The following is a 17,724-nucleotide window of genomic DNA, read 5'->3' as shown; positions in this document are numbered from 1 at the left end:
TTGACATTTGTTTCTGGTGTTTTATTTGAATGTAAATTTGTTTCTTTTTTTTGAGATGTTTTTTGTATTGGTTTTGATGATGATTTGATGTAAAGCTGTTGTTTTATTTGTTGGACCTAAGAAAGAATAGTCTCTTAAGTTGGTAGTGGCTAACGGGAATCTAAAAAACCCAAATATCACTACTTAATACTCTTTAGAGTAAAGTAAAAATGTAATTTCATTTTAAGGTATTCCCAAAAGAAGTATGCACAACAAGATGTGCTTTCTTTGAGGATCTACATTGTTCAACATTATCAGGACTTAAGACAAAGACATACTGAAATCACAGTCTGTGGACTTCATTGTTCAACTTTTGTTTGCACCCACATCTTTCAGAAAGACTTCCTTGTACAGTAAGTCAATGAAAGGTTTTCTGTTACATAGAACTGTATGCACACGACACCTAAGGCCCCGTTTACACTGTCAGGCCTTGATGCCCGATTCCGATTTGTTGCCTATATCTGATTATTTTGCCTGTCCGTTTACACATTCTTTTAATTGTGACCCATATCATGTGTTTACACTTGCCATACAATTTACGATGTCGCGCATGCATAAAGGCTTGTTTTAGCATCTAGCCACGGCGGAAGAAATTGTCTTGTTTTTAGCTCTGCGAAATATGCAAAGTGTAGTATAAGCAGTGAATGGTTCAGTCCAGATTTACCCCCACACAGTTTATGTAATGGTATGACCCTGATGTGTGTGTGTGGTTGAAGATGTAGCATTTGCCTCGGTGCGCGCTGGTGTTGGAGAGAATTAAGTTGTACTATGTGTAGTCCGCAGTGCGTGTATTAATAGCGACAAAAAGCAAAAGTTACAACACGAAGTTCGCCCAACTTTAAAATGGTTTTAAGGCGGAGGTGGGAAAGGGCCGTCATCGCAGCTTGTGCTTATGGTTTACGTGCTTTATGATGTCTTCCACCTTTCAGAGGAATTTGTGGGTACAAGAGATCTCAGGTCTGGTGGGAGCAAATTGTGGCGACTGACTTCTTTCCTCTTCTGTTTACCGCATTGGCATCACCACACAAGCTTTACCTTCTACGTCATTAAAACGCGGAGAAGCACCACATTTTTGCAAGTTTAATGATGTACAAAACGGAACGCCTCAATAAATCCGATCTGCCTGTTTACATGACAGTCGCATTGTCACATATCCGATAAATTTATATCTGATTTATTTACACATATAAAGTAGGCCTGAATATCCGAATGCATGTGTTTTTTTCATGTTTACAAGCTTATAGAACAGATCCGATCTGTGTCACATATGAGCAAAAAAATCGGAATTAGGTCACATTTAACTAGCAGTGTAAACGGGGCCTAAAAACCCACCTCTTCCTTGATCATTTTACTTCATTATGCAGTTCTGAGTGTGCCTCGCACAATTGAGTGGGTTTGACAAACCACCTGTTAAAAACACACTCTTTCATCTCTCTTTAACCAAAACTTTAGCCAAAACTTGCACCAGTTTTTTCTGATTTACACCACTTAACACTTTCTTACAATCACTCCCTATCTCAAACAGAACATTTACAAAGTGTGCTTCACACAGGTGAGTGGGTTTGACAAACCACCTGTTGAAAACACACTCTTTCATCTCTCTTTAACCAAAATAAAACCAAAACGTGCACCAGTTTTTCTGATTTACACCACTTAACACTTTCTTACAATCACTCCCTATCTCAAACAAAACATTTACAAAGTGTGCTTCACACAGGTGAGTGGGTTTGACAAACCACCTGTTGAAAACACACTCTTTCATCTCTCTTTAACCAAAATAAAACCAAAACGTGCACCAGTTTTTCTGATTTACACCACTTAACACTTTCTTACAATCACTCCCTATCTCAAACAAAACATTTACAAAGTGTGCTTCACACAGGTGAGTGGGTTTGACAAAATCACCTGTAGACATTTACATTTAGTCATTTAGCAGATGCTTTTATCCAAAGCGACTTACAAATAAGGACAAGGAAGAAATTTACCCAACTATAAGAGCAACAATGAATAAGTGCTGCAGGCAAGTTTCAGGTCTGTAAAGTCTAAGAAGGAAAGTATTAGTACATTTTTTAAAATTATTTTATTTATTTATTTATTGAGTACAGTTAGTGGTATATCCAGAGAGGCAATTGCAGATTAGGAAGTGAAGTAGAGACTAAATAGTTTAGTTTTTAAAAAGACTTCTATCTACAAAAACACCCCCCTCCTTACTTTAGCCCTTAATTCTCCAAACGTTAACAGTTACTTTGTATAATTAGCACTTCTTATGTGTATTACCCCTTCTTGTTGAATTGCTGAATGCCTCAAAAAACAAGCGTCTTCTAAATGACTAAATGAAACTGTAGGTGTCATTCTCAGGTTATAAGAAATGGCATTTGACTGGTCTGTAATGTTATGGCATGATGTGACAAACTAACACTGCATATTCCAGCAGCACTATGAACTGAAGTACTTTAAGTACAAACCACATAGAGTTAGCACTGCAGTCAACATAAATAAGCATATCCTTAAAAGTACACTCTGTGCTTGAAACACTTCACATCACAACAATGCAGTAGTTTTTTTTCAACTACTCTTTTTTTTAACAGTTTACACCCTGCAATAGTCACATGTAGCACTAAACATTAGAAACAGACTCCCTCTCACTGTAGACTCCGTTATTGTTTCTTGACCATTCATAATTATGGCTTTAGTAAATGTACAAACAACAGGACAGGCAACAGATTTTACCACAAGCTTCCTATATATTCAAATAAATATTATAAAGAGACCAATTAAGGTGTTAAAAACGAAAGATTAAAATTGCTAACGGAAAAAACTGAAACATTTTGAAATATAAGGACAGTGTCACTGACAGTAAAGTTGGTTTTATATTCGCACGTTTGTTCAGTGATAACTTGTGACATGCTTCCCTACTGTATATAGTTTCTCAGGGTATTTTAAATATTCAGTCTGAAACCACCAGTAGTGAAAAGAGTACTGAAAAATCATATGTAAGTAAAAGTATCATTACTTGCCTAAAAATGTAGTGCAAATAGAGTAAAAGTATCTGTTACTCAAAAGTTGAATATTACTCAAGGTATGAGTAAAAGGTAGACCCTCCAAAAGTACTCGAGTAGTGAGTATTACGCTGTAAAAAGCTGATGCATTTACATTTTGAGGATGTGTGTAAACGTAACATTCTGTAGTGCATTTAGTTATTGTCCAGTAGGCACACAACATCATATGATGTTAATATTAGGTTAGATTTAGGTTGTGATGTCAGGTGACCAAAATTGAATGTCTAGCCAGCGTGTAAGGACAATGTTAATTTGATGTCCAACAATGGCGTCAAATGACCTTGATATTTGGTTAAGTAGGAAAGTGACCAAAACATCGAGCCAACATCTTAAACCAAAGCTACATTGACATCAAATATTGACATTTTTTTTCGTCAGGTATGACAACCAAAATCCAACATCTGATGGACATCATAGTGGTATTATCCACACAATATCAAGCTGTAAAATCATCAGACGTTGATATTTGATTGATTTTAGGTTTGACGTGGGACATTGACTTTGGTGTGATGTTGGGTTCTGATGTCAACCCGATTTTCATTTGCAAACAAAATGCAATGACTCCACAATGTTGGGGACGTCATGTTGACGTCCTGTGCCTGTTGGGTGTTTAAGGCAATTTTGGTCATCATACATCCATCATCTTCTCATCAGAGACATGTGTTTAAACAGTCTCTGGGTCAATAAGGGTAAATATTTTGGACAACATCTTGGACACTTTTAATGCTTCCAAACAGTTTGCTGCAATTATTAATCGCCCATGTCTTAAGGTAGTTCATTATAAGGCAATTTACCTTCCATATGAGATTTGATTGGACAGAAATCACAGGACTAATTTTTCTAATCCCCATAGACAAGAAAAAATAAAGTAGTGACTGCAGGTTAAAGGAAAGTAGTGGAGTAAAAGTCCTGATACAGCACTAAAAACGTACTCAAGGGTAAGTAAAAGTACACATTTTTAAATCTACTTAGTAAATAACAATTCCTGAGAAAAACTACTCAATTACAGTAATTTAAGTGTTTGTAATTAGTTACTTTACACCACTGTAAACCACATGCAAGTATCACTTCAAAACAACATTAGCATTATTTATTTGACTGAACAGTGTTGTACTTTGATAGTCATCGGCCGCTACTATGATTTCACTACTTAAAATTAGCAACGAATAATTTTCTGAATTTATGTAATTACGGAGAGAGTCAGAATGTGTGAATATAAAACCAATTTTACCTAAATGACCGTGTCACTGAACAAATGTGGTAATATACAACCAACTGCACCTCAACAATTACATGGCAATTAATCATAAAACGTTTATTGTTATTAGCCTATTATGTAGCAAGTCTTAACAAATATTTTTGTAATGAAATTGTATATCAGTTCATGTTATTATAGTATTATTATGGATGAAATGTTTTAATAATCGCCGTAGTTGAGGTAAAATTGGTTTTATATTCGCACATTCGTTCAGTGACAACTTGTGACATGATGGTACTTTTAAATATTCAATCTGAAATCACATGCAAGTATGACTTCAAAACAACATTAGCACTATTTATTTGACTGAACAATGTACTTGGATAACCATCTGAAATTATGTTCAGGAGAAAGTCCGAATGTGCAAATATAACCGTACGTTCACACCGAAAGCGGCGAGAGCGTCAAAGTAGCCGGAAGTCATTCATTTTCAATGAGAGCCGGCGGCGAAAGGCGGCGAGGAGCAGCGCGGCGCGTCTTCGCCGGCGTGAGCGTCGAGGAGAGTTGAAATGAAGTCAACTTTATGGTAATGAGCTATGACGCGGTTCGGCGGCAAGCAATCAGAATGAAGACGTCCATCGATTGATAGCAGTTCAGAGAACACAGACCTGTGAACTTTGGTTCCGACCACAGTTGTTCCCAAGGGTTTGATTATTGCGGTCGCCGGATTTCCAATTATTTACAATTTTTTCCTACAGGAACATTAAATAAGTTACTGGCGAGTTACTGATGTTCATTAATGTTATATAAATTTATCTTTAAAAAGCGGGAATCTCACGCGATGTGACAGTACAAAACAGTACTGCTGCTATTTCAGACATATGGACACATATTGGATAAATAGAGCAAAGCCACACCACACGCAACTTGATCTTCCATTGTTATATGAATTTGATAAGAAGTGCGTAACATTTTCACGCTAAAAACATGTCTTATGCAGGAATGTAACTGATAATGCTGCAACAGCTCCTTTAAGTACGAGATCAATGTAGCGAGTTTTGACGCTATCGCCGCCGGAGCTGAAGGCAGACAGCGTTGTCGCCAGGGCGGCCAGAGCGACCTTGGACGCTCTCGCCGCTTTCGGTGTGAACGTACGGTGAAGGCAGAGAGCGTTGTCGCCAGGGCGGCCAGAGCGACCTTGGACGCTCTCGCCGCTTTCGGTGTGAACGTACGGTAAAACTAATTTTACCTTAATAATAACATGGCAGTTAATAATAAAACGTTTGTTATTAGCCTATTATGTAGCATGTCTTAAGAAATGTTTTTATTATAAAGTTTTATATAAATTCACGTTATTATAGAATTATGAACGGAATGTTTTAACAACTAATATATAATCTTGATCTAACGTGTAACTTTATTTATTAAAAAAAATTATTATAGTTTTGAAACATTACATAAAGTAATAATACAAATTCAGATATATGCTATATCCAAGAACATTACAATAATTACAACAACAACAACAACCATAAATGATAATGAAGCAAAAACATAACAGGAGAAAAAAAGTATTACAAATTACTTCTATACATATAAACAAAAATAATAACTTGGGATACAATCATCGACTACAGCGGGGGATCAGTAACAGAGAAAAAACCTTCAAGAAATCTAACATTAAATCACTCTTTTTGTTTTTAATTTGCATTAGAGACTTTTTCAAATTTTCCATTATTAATAAAAAAATATTGCATTTTGCTATACGTTTCGCAAATTTCTATTTATGCATAAAATATTTACCTTGTAAAATGAAGAAGATAACAACATACTCAAATGTTCTTTTTGTGTGTGAAAAAATGCAAATGACATCTTTTAAAGAGAGCCTGTAGTTAACATTTCTTTGCCCAAATAACATGCCACTAACATCATTCCGAAATTTAAGAGATACATCAGTTATAGAAAAGATAAGTCTTCCTCATGTATATTACAAAATGTGCAAGTATTATCAATATTCATGAATTTAGATAAAGTTGCTTTGCAAGGATACATTTTGTGAAGTATTTTAAAGTGCACTTCTTAAAATTAAAATTTAAAGGGCATTGACCAGGTAGCTTTCCATTTATAATATTAATATTTTTTTTCATTCCAATAATATTTCCCTCTACTAGGGGATATTTTATGTTTAGATTGAAACAGTTGTCTAATTTTTTATTATTATATGATGGAGAAAGTATTCAATTTTTAATTCTTTTTACGCATCCATAATAAAGGTGATTATTAATTAGTTGTATTTAACCAGCTGGAATAGCCTTAACCACTTGGTGAAATTTTTTAAAAGGAATTGGAAAGTTATTTATCCTTATAAAATCTTCATACGTGTAACGTTATATAGATGGTTGTAAAGGCTTTTGTCGGCGCACTGATGTGCGACAGTCGTGACGTCAGAAGCGAGTCAACCACGAACATACCTGACTAAACCAGTTCTCCCTAGCAAATGATCTTCGCGTGTAAAAACAAATCGCCCTTAATCGTTGTAGCAATTACATACCCAACACATCAGCAGACCGGTGCCGGGCTATAAAGCATGCGTCGTCTCCGTAGCACATCCCTTTCTTCAAGATCCCTTTGCGAAAATCCTTCCCGAAACCGAAGCTGGCCGACACCAGGCTGTAATCGCGGCTGTCGGTTTGCGAGAGTCCGCCGATGACCGCCCGGGCCACCAGTCGACCGTACGAGAGAACGGACAACATCACCCCTGGACCCTGCAGCAGGGGTAGTGTGGGTTAAATAAACCACCACACCACCAACAACAAATCCACGGCTCTAGATGACGTCTGGAGGTGTCACAACAACAGCATCCACGGTGTCAAACGACGTTACAATAAGCGTAAACTTTCCAAATCCTGGCCTTCCTAACGCAGCAGTCACATTCAGCTGTCCATAGCGCAAATATGTGTAACGCGCTTTTTCAGAATATCCAAGTCGATCCGGGTTTTGTTGTTAAACTCTTTCTCCTCGCGCTGAGCTCCATTGCTGCGCGCTCTCGCTCGCTCGCGTGCTCGTCCGTGAACTGCGCTGTGGGCCGCGGCGGCGCGACTGAAGTCTTGTGACTGATCTGACGTCACACGCCGTTACGCAACCGCTGGAGTAAAAAAAAAAACAGTACAGTGAAGCAGAGAAGTTGAAATGAATAGGCTTTGGTGTTCACTAATAAAACATCAAACACGGTGTACAAATTGAACCTGGTATAATTTTAAAACAAAACTGTCAGTTTCGATAGAGTAATAATAACATAATAGCATAATAATAACAATATACATCCACCCACATGAAAAAATACTGCTTCCTATAATACTGCTACCTATAATAATAGTAATAATAATATATTCATATAATTATACACATGTACCCTGATAAAAATACTATAGTAATTTTGTAGTAAATACTACACTCACTGGCCACTTTATTAGGCACACTTGACTAATACTGGGTTGGACCACTTTTGCTTTCAGAACTGCCTTAATCCTTCGTGGGAGAGATTCAGCAAGGTACTGGAAATATTCCTCAGAGATTTTGGTCCATATTGACATGATAGCATCACGCAGTCGCTGCACATCCGTGATGTGAATCCCCTATTCCAACACATCCCAAAGCTGCTCTATTGGATTGAGATCTGGTGACCGTGAACTCATTGTCATTTTCAAGAAACCAGTCTGAGATGATTCGCGCTTTATGACATGTCATGTTATTCATGCTGGAAGTAGCCATCAGAAGAGGAGTACACTGTGGTCATAAAGGCATGGACATGGTCAGCAACAATACTTAGTTGGGCTGTGGCGTTGACACAATGCTCGATTGGTAGTAATGAGCCCAAAGTGTGCCAAGAAAGTAACCCCACACCATTACACCACCTCCACCACCAACCTAAATCGTTGATACAAGGCAGGATGGATCCATGCTTTCATGCCAAATTCTGACCCTACCATCCGAATGTCGCAGCAGAATTCAAGACTCATCAGGCCAGGCGCTTTTCCAATCTTCTGTTGTCCAACTTTGGTGAGTCTGTGCCAATTGTAGCCTCAGTTTCCTGTTCTTAGCTGACAGCAATGTCACTCTGTGTGGTCGTCTGCTGCTGTAGCCCATCCGCCTTAAGGTTGGACATGTTGTGTGTTCAGAGATGCTCTTCTGCAGACATCAGTCGTATCGAGTGGCTATTTGAGTTACTGTTGCCTTTCTATCAGCTGGAACCAGACTGGCCATTCTCCTCTGACCTCTGGAATCAACAAGGCATTTGCGCCCACAGAACTGCCGCTCACTGGATATTTTCTCTTTTTCTGACCATTCTCTGTAAACCCTAGATATGGTTGTGCATGAAAATCCCAGTAGATCAGCAGTTTCTGCAATACTCAGACCAGCCCGTCTGGCACCAACAACCATGCCACGTTTACAGTCACCTAAATCATCTTTCTGATGCTGATGCTGATGCTCGGTTTGAACTGCAGCAGATCATCTTGACCATGTATACATGCCTAAATGCATTGAGTTGCTCCCATCTGATTGGCTGATTTGCACTAATGAGCAGTCGGACAGGTGCAATACTGTAGTTTTCTATTACTATATTATCCTACAATGCACTACAGATGATTGTAAAAACTAATTAATCTGTTGCATTGCTATGATAATGCAACAACTATAGTAATATAATCAAATACTCAATACTGTAACTATATAGTATATTAACACATATTACTGTAGTAAACACTTAAGTATACTAAAATATTTATTACAGTGTATTAGTAAATACTATAGTGTTATTGAATTATGCTTTAGTACAGTACTTGAAATCAATCTGTTGTAGTATTTCTATTGTGGCTGTGGTAATGCGACAATTATAATATAAACAAATACTCAAAATGTAGTTTTGAACAACTATATTATATCATAATGCACCACAGATTACTATTAATATATTAAAAACTAGAGTAGGCGATATTACAGTATTTTTTCTTTCAGTGTATCAGTTCCCTATAGTTAATACTACAGTATGATACAGTAATGCACTTTACTATAGTAGCCTATGGTTCAGAAACACTGTATTATTTACTATAAATTACTAATGTATCATTTTAATGTTGGATGTGCACAAGTGTCAAACTTATTTACTAAGTGAAAGCATAAACATTAAATGTGTTTTTAGCTTTATCATATGAATCAGTTGGATGTTGGATAATAATAATGTCAATTTTTTCTATTTTTAATGGTTGTTTGCATTGCGTTGTATTGCTTTGTATTATTATTGTAATGCTTTGTGATTTAGAATTGTGGTTATGAACTGCTTTAAAGGCTTAATGTGTTTATAAGTAGCTGTATTCTGAGTTTGCTTAATTTAGTCACTGACAGACTTATGAACTTCTGGTTTTGGGCTGTATTTAGTTTCAAAACTTGTTATAGAATCATAAACGTTTCAGATGCATGAACTGGGACCAGTATATTGAGCTAAAATTTGTTATACAGTTGAAGTCAGAATTATTAGCCCCCCTGAAGTACTAGCACCCCTGTTTATTTTTTCCCCAATTTCTGTTTAATGGAGGGAAGATTGTTTCAGCACATTTCTAAGTATAATAGTTTTAAAAACCTATTTCTAATAACTGATTTATTTTATCTTTGCCATGATGACAGTAAATAATATTTACTCAATATTTTTCAAGACACTTCTATACAGCTTAAAGTGACATTTAAAGGCTTAACTAGGTTAATAAGGTGGACTAGGCAGGTTAGGGTAATTAGGCAAGTTATTGTATACTGATGGTTTGTTCTGTAGACTATCGGAAAAAAAATAGCTTTAGGGGCTAATAATTTTGTCCCAAAAATGTTTAAAAAAAAAAATTAAAACTGCTTTTATTCTAGCCGAAATAACACATATAAGACTTTTTCCAGAAGAAAAAAAAACATTATCAGACATACTGTGAAAATTTCCTGGCTCTGTCAAACATCATTTGGGAAATATTTAAACAAGAAAAAAAAAAAAAATCAAAATGGGGCTAATAATTCTGACTTCAACTGTATATGATGTCTCAGCCTCAGGTTTACACTATTTAGTCACATTTAATTTTAGAAAAGGGAAATTAAGCTACACTCAAGTGATAATACGTTATTAGAAGTGTAGTGGAGTTTGTAATACTTAAGCTAGTCTATTTCAAATGAACCTGTAGCAGGTCTGAATTACAGTATGATGGCGTGTAATGAAAGCGAGATGCTGTCTTTAATTTTGTTAGTATTTGGCGACATCTAGAGGTCGAACAGGCGCACTACAACTTCAGAAATCATGATAATAATTAGCACGTGGCCTATTTTATTCCATATCCATTTTGCTACGACAAAATATTGCATAATTAATCTTGTATAGCTACGACTTTAGTCTAGAAATGTTACAGCTTTAAACTCGTATTTCTACGACTGTATTCTACTCACATTTCGAGTTTATTCTACAAATATTACGACTTTAATATCGTGACATATTTTTTATACGTGGCACTTTTCGCCGTGCAGTTTCATCACTGAATAAAAATAATTAAGGGTTATTGCGACTTCTTTTATTAATACAAAATCGCAGTTCAGTCTTTTTTCCTTCAGAATTGTAAGATGTCAGTTTCAATTCTTGGCGTCTTAATTTTAATTTTATATATCTGTTAAATAGTTTGTGATGGTATATCAATGCCATTCATTTACAACGTAAAATTATATAATATTATTAAGTATTAGAAAACTGTACAAAAATATAAATAATGAAATAAAAATAATTTAGAATTTAGTTTTAAGCTAGAAGGAATAAGCATAAAAGATCTTTGCAGGTTTTTTGCAGGTTTGGTTTGTAGAGATCACAATTTCAAGATAAGATTTTCAAGATGTTAATTAGAAAGAAATCTGTAAGATACACACACACACACACACACACACACACACACACACACACACACACACACACATTTGAAGTCTGAATTAAATTTCTGTTTAACGGAGAGAAGATTTTTTCAACACATTTCTTAACATAAAAGTTTTAATAATTAATTTCTAATAACTGATTTATTTTATCTTTGCTATGATGACAGTAAATAATATTTGACTTGATATTTTTCAAGACACTTCTATACAGCTTAAAGGGAAATTAAAAGGCTTAACTAGGTTAATAAGGTTAATTAGGCAGGTTAGGGTAATTAGGCAAGTTATTGTATAACGATGGTTTGTTCTGTAGACTATTGATAAAAAAATTGCTTAAAGAGGCTAATAATTTTGACCTTAATATGGTATTTAAAAAATAAAAACTGCTTTTATTCTAGCTGAAATAAAACAAATACTACTTTCTCCAGAAGAAAAAATATTATCAGACATACTGTAAAAATTTCATTGCTCTGTTAAACATCATTTGGGAAGTATTTAAAAAAGATAAACCAATTCAAAGGGGGCTAAAAATTCTGACTTCAACTGTATAAATACAGTTGAAGTCAGAACTATTAGCCCCCCTGTTTATTTTTTCCCCAATTTCTGTTTTACAAAGAGAATATTTTTTCCAACAAATTTCTAATCATAACAGTTTTAATAACTCATTTATAATTGATTTATTTTATCTTTGCCATGATCACAGTAAATAATATTTGACTAAATATTTTTCAAGACACTTCTATACAGCTTAAAATGACATTTAAAGGCTTATCTAGGTTAATTAGGTTAACTAGGCAGGCTAGGGTAATTACTCAAATTATTGTATAACGATGGTTTGTTCTGTAGACAATCATATATATATATATATATATATATATATATATATATATATATATATATATATATATATATATATATATATATATATATATATAGCTTAAAATGGCTAAAAAATTTGACCTTAAAATGGTGGTTAAAAAATTAAAAACTGCTTTTATTCTGGCCAAAATTAAACAAATAAGACTTTCTTTAGAAGAAAAAATATTCCTTTGCTCTAATAAAATTTCCTTGCTCTAATAAACATTATTTGGAAAAAAAAAAAATTAAAGGGTGGCTAATATGTTCTATTGATGTACCAATTCATTGCTAAAACTATTTTATATGCAGAATATGCAAATATTGAAGTTGTTAAGCATTTAGCAGATGGAAAATCTCAGACGTGGACATGTGGAGTGGTAAGGTAGATATTATAAACAAGTTGCAGTCTATACAATGAAAACCTCAAAATCAAAGGCTAAATGTTACAATGTTAATGTTTGGAATTTTGAAAATAAACTTCAAGATTACACCAGCGGTCATGTATGATTCTCTTTTGTATTATATGTTTTATATTACAACTGTTCTGACCTGATGACCATTGAAAGGGACAAAAAAATACACACACTTAAAGGCTGTTGTTTTATTATTATAGTTTGGTCTCAAGAACTGTGAAAACATACTTTTAGATTTTTCAGAAACTTGGAACATAATTCAGGTCTGCATGGGTAAAAAGGCTTCCAAATATAAAGTTCCATGAACACATTTAAGCCTCTAATATGGAGCATTTTCTGTAGTTTTTCTGTGTGAAAGTGGCCTTGCTGCTGACATGGGGTCAATTAAATATAATTAAATTTCAATTTCAATCAGTGACTAACCATATTAAATATAATTTCTCTCTTTCAGCCTTATGAAGGTATTCACATCATCAATGTGCTCGCAAGCGCTGGTATTTTCACTCAGATCCAAAAGTAAATGGAGTTGAATATGTTGTTCCCTTTAGCTTTGAAATGTCAAGTGGGTGTCAATGCCAGTTGTTTCTTCTACATTTTGCATTTATTCAGCGAAGGAAAAATAAAAACAACATGTGAAAGCTCTATAGAAATCAAGGTTATTGTAAGTACCGATAATAATTAGTCTAACTTGTTGACCTATTACCTTGCGAATCTTTGAAAGGACTGTGAACTCATGGGGTTTGGAGAAGTGTATGACTCTGGTTGTTGGAATTTGTGTTTGTTTAGGCTAAACATGATTAATTTCAACAGAATTGTTTGTGTTAAAATGCTTCATGGCTGTGTTTGAGGGTCAGGGTTGTGAGATATTGAATTGTAGGCTTTTGTAAGTCCTTTACTCATGCAGTAGGTGGGAGTAAAGTACCAGTTTTGTTTTCGTTCAAAGTAAAAAATCTCAGCATAGGCTCATTCTGAAAACGTAGCCCTATATACATTTCTGGAGATTGTGAATTATGTAGCCAGAAGTACAGTTGAAGTCAGAATTATTAGCCCCCTTTTGATTTTATTTTATTTTTTTTAAATATTTCCCAAATGATTTTTAACAGAGCAAGGAAATTTTCACAGTATGTCTGATAATATTTTTTCTTCTGGAGAAAGTCTTATTTGTTTTATTTCGGCTAGAATAAAAGCAGTTATTAATTTTTTACAAACCATTTTTGGGACAAAATTATTAGCCCCTTTAAGCAATTTTTTTTCTCGATAATCTACAGAACAAACCATCGTTATACAATAACTTGCCTAATTACCCTAACCTGCCTAGTTAACCTAATTAACCTAGTTAAGCCTTTAAATGTCACTTTAAGCTGTATAGAAGTGTTTTGAAAAATATCAAGTAAAAAAATATTTACTGTCATCATGGCAAAGATAAAATAAATCAGTTATTAGAAATAGTTTTCTAAAACAATTATGCTTAGAAATGTGCTGAAACAATCTTCCCTCCATTAAACAGAAATTGGTGAAAAAAATAAACAGGGGCGCTAATAATTCTGACTTCAACTGTATGTATAGCTGCATTTCGTCTTTAAAACGCACGCTACTGGGTGGTATTGCCGTTCTTTTTTCGTGCTTACCCGCTGACCGCTTACCTCAGTATGAGCTGCTTTCTCTCTGTTTCCAGTTTTTCTAGTGGCTTGCAAACGTACGTCAGCGGACTTGAGACGCAGAGAGGTGTTGACCATGATCACGGGGTTTGAGTCCGGAAATAAACTGTTCCAGAAAGCAGGTAAAACTAAAACAAAACGCAAAAAATAAAATAAACAAGTAAATAAAAGGGTGAGAATGTGGTCAAATCTGAAACCGTGGTAAAAATCAGGGGGCTTTTCTTTTTCTGGATTGCTTTTGAAAACATTGTCGGTTGGGTTTATGGAAGTGGGTGGGCATGTCAATCAGTGCTTTTGAAAACACTATCGGTTGGATTTAAGGAAGGAGGGTGGGTCAGTCCACAGCAGCCTTTGCAGGATGTACGCAGGCAGAGCAGGCACGAATGGCACTCACTAGAGAATTTTGAGATCTGAAAAGGCATACACAGCAGCCTCTGGCGGATTTGCAAAAACAAAACTGAAAAAAAAAAATAAAAAAAAATAAAAAAATAAATCCTCCTGGGACATTTGGCGCTCTTCAGAAATATATTTAAGGCTACGTTTTCAGAATGAGCCTGGGTTGAAAAATCTTTATTAAAACATGTGCTGCGACCCCTGATAAATAAAGGACAAAAGCTGCATCCCAAATCGCATACTTATGCACTATTCTACGCCATTTTGTAGTATTAAGAGTGTAAGTAGTGCGTTCACTCTGAAAACTCTAACAATAATAAGTGCACTTTAATTACCCGGATGATGCACTCATTCAGCCGGTAAAATGAAGTGTGTAATGATGGACACTTCACGCACTCAACGACTGCAGGTTTGCTCATGTAGCGAAAGAGGTGGAAGCCGGGTAACCTCTGATTGAGTCCGATTGGAGCAGCCCATATCGAAACCAGCCGGCCGTCACGGATTGGGCCACATGCTTAACATGTATTATTATTATTATTATTATTATTACTATTGTCATCATCACCGTCATCATCATCACCAAATTTAACGTATTGCAAGAGATAAAAGCTGCATGCATGTAAAAACTATACATATTAAAAAAATAAATAAATAAAAAAACCTGACCGGCCCACATTTAAAAAATGGTCCGGCCCTTCTGGCATTTGCCAGAATTGCCAGATGGCCAGTCCGCCCCTGGGCGGAGCTATCGGGCGCACATGTTGGATAACTTTATTTATTTTGGATGGTGAAAACAAAATTCTCCTGCGAGATTGATTATAGCGCCTCCCGATGGTGAATGCGGTTATACTCATGGCAGGTATTATTTAATAATTCGGTCATTTATTTCACTGATTTGGCGACCGTCAAACGTCATTAGGGAAAAGGTTTGAATTTCCGCTTCATTAGTGAATTTTTTTAAACATTAGTGCTTTATTTGGGACGACACTACATACATTTACTGTACTGTTGAGTGTGTAACTGCGTAACTTAAGTACATAGTGCATGAGTGTATAGTGTGGCATTTGAGATGCAGCTTAAGACAAAGGAAAATGAATGAATGATTGCTGAATGTCATTCATAAGATCTAGTGTCTAATATACAGTTGAAGACAACATAATTAGCATTATTAAATGTGAAATTTTAGTTTTTTTATGAATATTTGTGATGTTTAAAAAAAAATCACAGTATCTCCTATTTAGTCTTGTTTCTTTTAGTTTGCCCAGAATATAAAAAAGTATAATAAAAAAATTAATCACACTTAATTTACATAAATTTGTATTTACAAAATTTATACATGTATATTTAGTGTATTTTTTTATATATGTATAAATGCAATCACATACTGTACATAAAATACAAAACTATACCAAATAAATACATTTATGTAGCCTATTCTTAGATGAGAGGTATTTGTTATTTGTTTTCTATGTTTTAGTTATTTATGTGTTGCGTGATCTGTCATTTTTAATTGTTAGGGTTATGGTTGTACAAAGATGAATAAACTGAAACTGAAAATAAAAATCCTGAAACCAACTCCAATAATAAATACATTTCAGTAGGATTTGGTTTAATGGTTCAGTTCAGAAATAAAATACAGATTGCTGTAGCACAGGACAATATTTGTTAGATCATACACTCAGAACTGTATCTGAGAAAGTCCAGGGGCCTCATGTACGAAGACTTGCGTTGAAATCATACTAAAACATTGCGTTAGCACAAAGCTGTAAATGTGCGTACGCATTAAAAATGTCAGATGTATGAAACACTGCGTACGCCGAATCCCACGCATATTCTCTTTGTACATCTGAATGAACGTGAAACTGAGCGCATGTGCATGAGCGCAAAACCCCTCCCTGCCTCCTCCCCCGTATGAATATGCTTATTACTATACTTTGGCAAAACCCAACGAAAAAGCAACGGCAAAAGCAAGCAAGAAGAGAAACTTTGAACAGAATGTGAATTGGAGGTGCTGCTTTCGGAGGTAGACCAGGGAAAAACTATGTTATTTACAAGTTTGTCCTCCGGAATTAACAACAAAAGAAAAAATAGAGTGGGAGAGTTTAGCTGATGCGGTTAACACAGTTGGGTCTGAACAATGCACTGAGTGCATTAAAAAAGAAATAGTGCAATGTAAAGGTGTACAATTTTGTAGTGGCTTTAGCTGCATGAGTGGCGTAGCTCGTGAGACGCATGGCATCATGTTTTGACACGTTCAAACAAATTGGTTCGAATCCGGCGTCTGATGAACTCTTTTTTCTTTTTTTCCCCCCCGCTACATATCAGATTTTGCCTACTCTTCATCACGAGGAAGACAAGTAAGAATCATTAATAAGTCTGTGCATCATATTTTATTTGCACATTTATTAAATGGAAATGTTTCTGATTCACGTATGCAAATTTATCTTCAGATAGTGTCTTTATAGCAATGTGTGTGCAGTAGATCGCTCCGATTACACTGGGAAAAATGGCGACCGCTGCAAATTGCGCTTTAATGTATGGCTGGTCAACTGCATGGTATGGAAACCTTATATACCTGCTAGACATGCGGATAAACCAGTCTCATACAGCTGCCATTACACGGCTCAAAAACACTTTGTAGAGTGCAATTTAACACAACTGCCTCTAGGAGTCGCCAATGGAAATAAAACAGACACACAAGAAATGTGCGTCCGCCAGGCATGAAGTTGGCGTGGACCAGCGCACATTCCCACGTTCATTTCATCGTTAGTAAATCAAAACGTGAGCGTGAAACCTGGCGTACGCAAAGTTTTTGTGCGTACGCAGCGTTGTTACATGAGGCCCCTGGTGTTTAAATGAGCATTGTTGAAAGTGAGAGATTCACTCTTGGTCTTTCTCCTCCCCGTGAGTGATGATGTACACCAGATTCTTGTAGTCCAGATTTCCAGCAGCGTCTGGAGGAAAAGCGCTAAACATCTGCTCCATCTGAGGGAAGATCGAACAGAAATGTGACCCTGGACCACAAGACCATATCAAATCATAAGTGTACACTTTTGGAAGTTGAGATTCTGAAAGCTGAATAAATAAGCTTTTCGTTGATGCACAATATCTGGCCAAGAAACAACTTTAATATAAAATAATAAGAAATATTGCCTTTAAACCTC

General features: G+C 35.5%; 3 protein-coding genes and 1 long non-coding RNA gene across 12 annotated transcripts in view; 2 read left to right on the top strand and 2 right to left on the bottom strand.

The window, feature by feature from the left end:
- pptc7a (protein phosphatase targeting COQ7 a) overlaps positions 1-7,373 on the bottom strand; it is a 31,051-nt gene extending 23,678 nt beyond the window's left edge. The window contains exon 1 of one of the 2 annotated variants that reach the window (XR_015497028.1): positions 6,848-7,373. Coding sequence is in view for 1 of the 2 variants with exons in the window: in NM_001007378.1 (NP_001007379.1) it covers positions 6,848-7,049 (202 nt within the window). In the remaining variant the exon portion in view is untranslated. 2 annotated transcript variants of the gene reach the window in all.
- The window catches only part of rad9b (RAD9 checkpoint clamp component B), a 122,917-nt gene that overhangs the window by 52,821 nt on the left and 52,372 nt on the right, over positions 1-17,724 (top strand). For 3 of the 8 annotated variants that reach the window (XM_087263613.1, XM_087263602.1, XM_087263609.1), the window contains one exon: positions 14,185-14,627. In XM_087263613.1, coding sequence (XP_087119739.1) covers positions 14,185-14,260 — 76 coding nt within the window. In that variant the 3' untranslated portion in view covers positions 14,261-14,627. Of the gene's footprint in view, positions 1-7,811; positions 9,970-14,184; positions 14,628-17,724 lie in introns of those variants that run through there. The other 5 variants (XM_087263612.1, XM_087263600.1, XM_087263608.1 and 2 more) reach the window with 2 other exon arrangements.
- LOC147835494 (uncharacterized) lies at positions 52-5,271 on the top strand. The gene is made up of 2 exons (XR_015497443.1): positions 52-1,756; positions 1,922-5,271. It is a non-coding gene; the product is annotated as an uncharacterized LOC147835494 (long non-coding RNA).
- The window catches only part of myl2b (myosin, light chain 2b, regulatory, cardiac, slow), a 47,604-nt gene continuing 46,028 nt past the window's right edge, over positions 16,149-17,724 (bottom strand). Inside the window, 3 exon segments of the mRNA NM_001040045.2 lie at positions 16,149-16,575; positions 16,613-16,785; positions 17,153-17,545. Coding sequence (NP_001035134.1) covers positions 17,441-17,545 — 105 coding nt within the window. The 3' untranslated portion in view covers positions 16,149-16,575; positions 16,613-16,785; positions 17,153-17,440.

This window comes from Danio rerio, chromosome 8 (assembly GCF_052040795.2).
Source record: "Danio rerio strain M-AB ecotype USA chromosome 8, GRCz13ab, whole genome shotgun sequence".
NCBI lineage: Eukaryota > Metazoa > Chordata > Actinopteri > Cypriniformes > Danionidae > Danio > Danio rerio.
The sequence above is the reverse complement of the archived record's forward strand: the minus strand, read 5'-3'. Positions and strand labels throughout refer to the sequence as shown.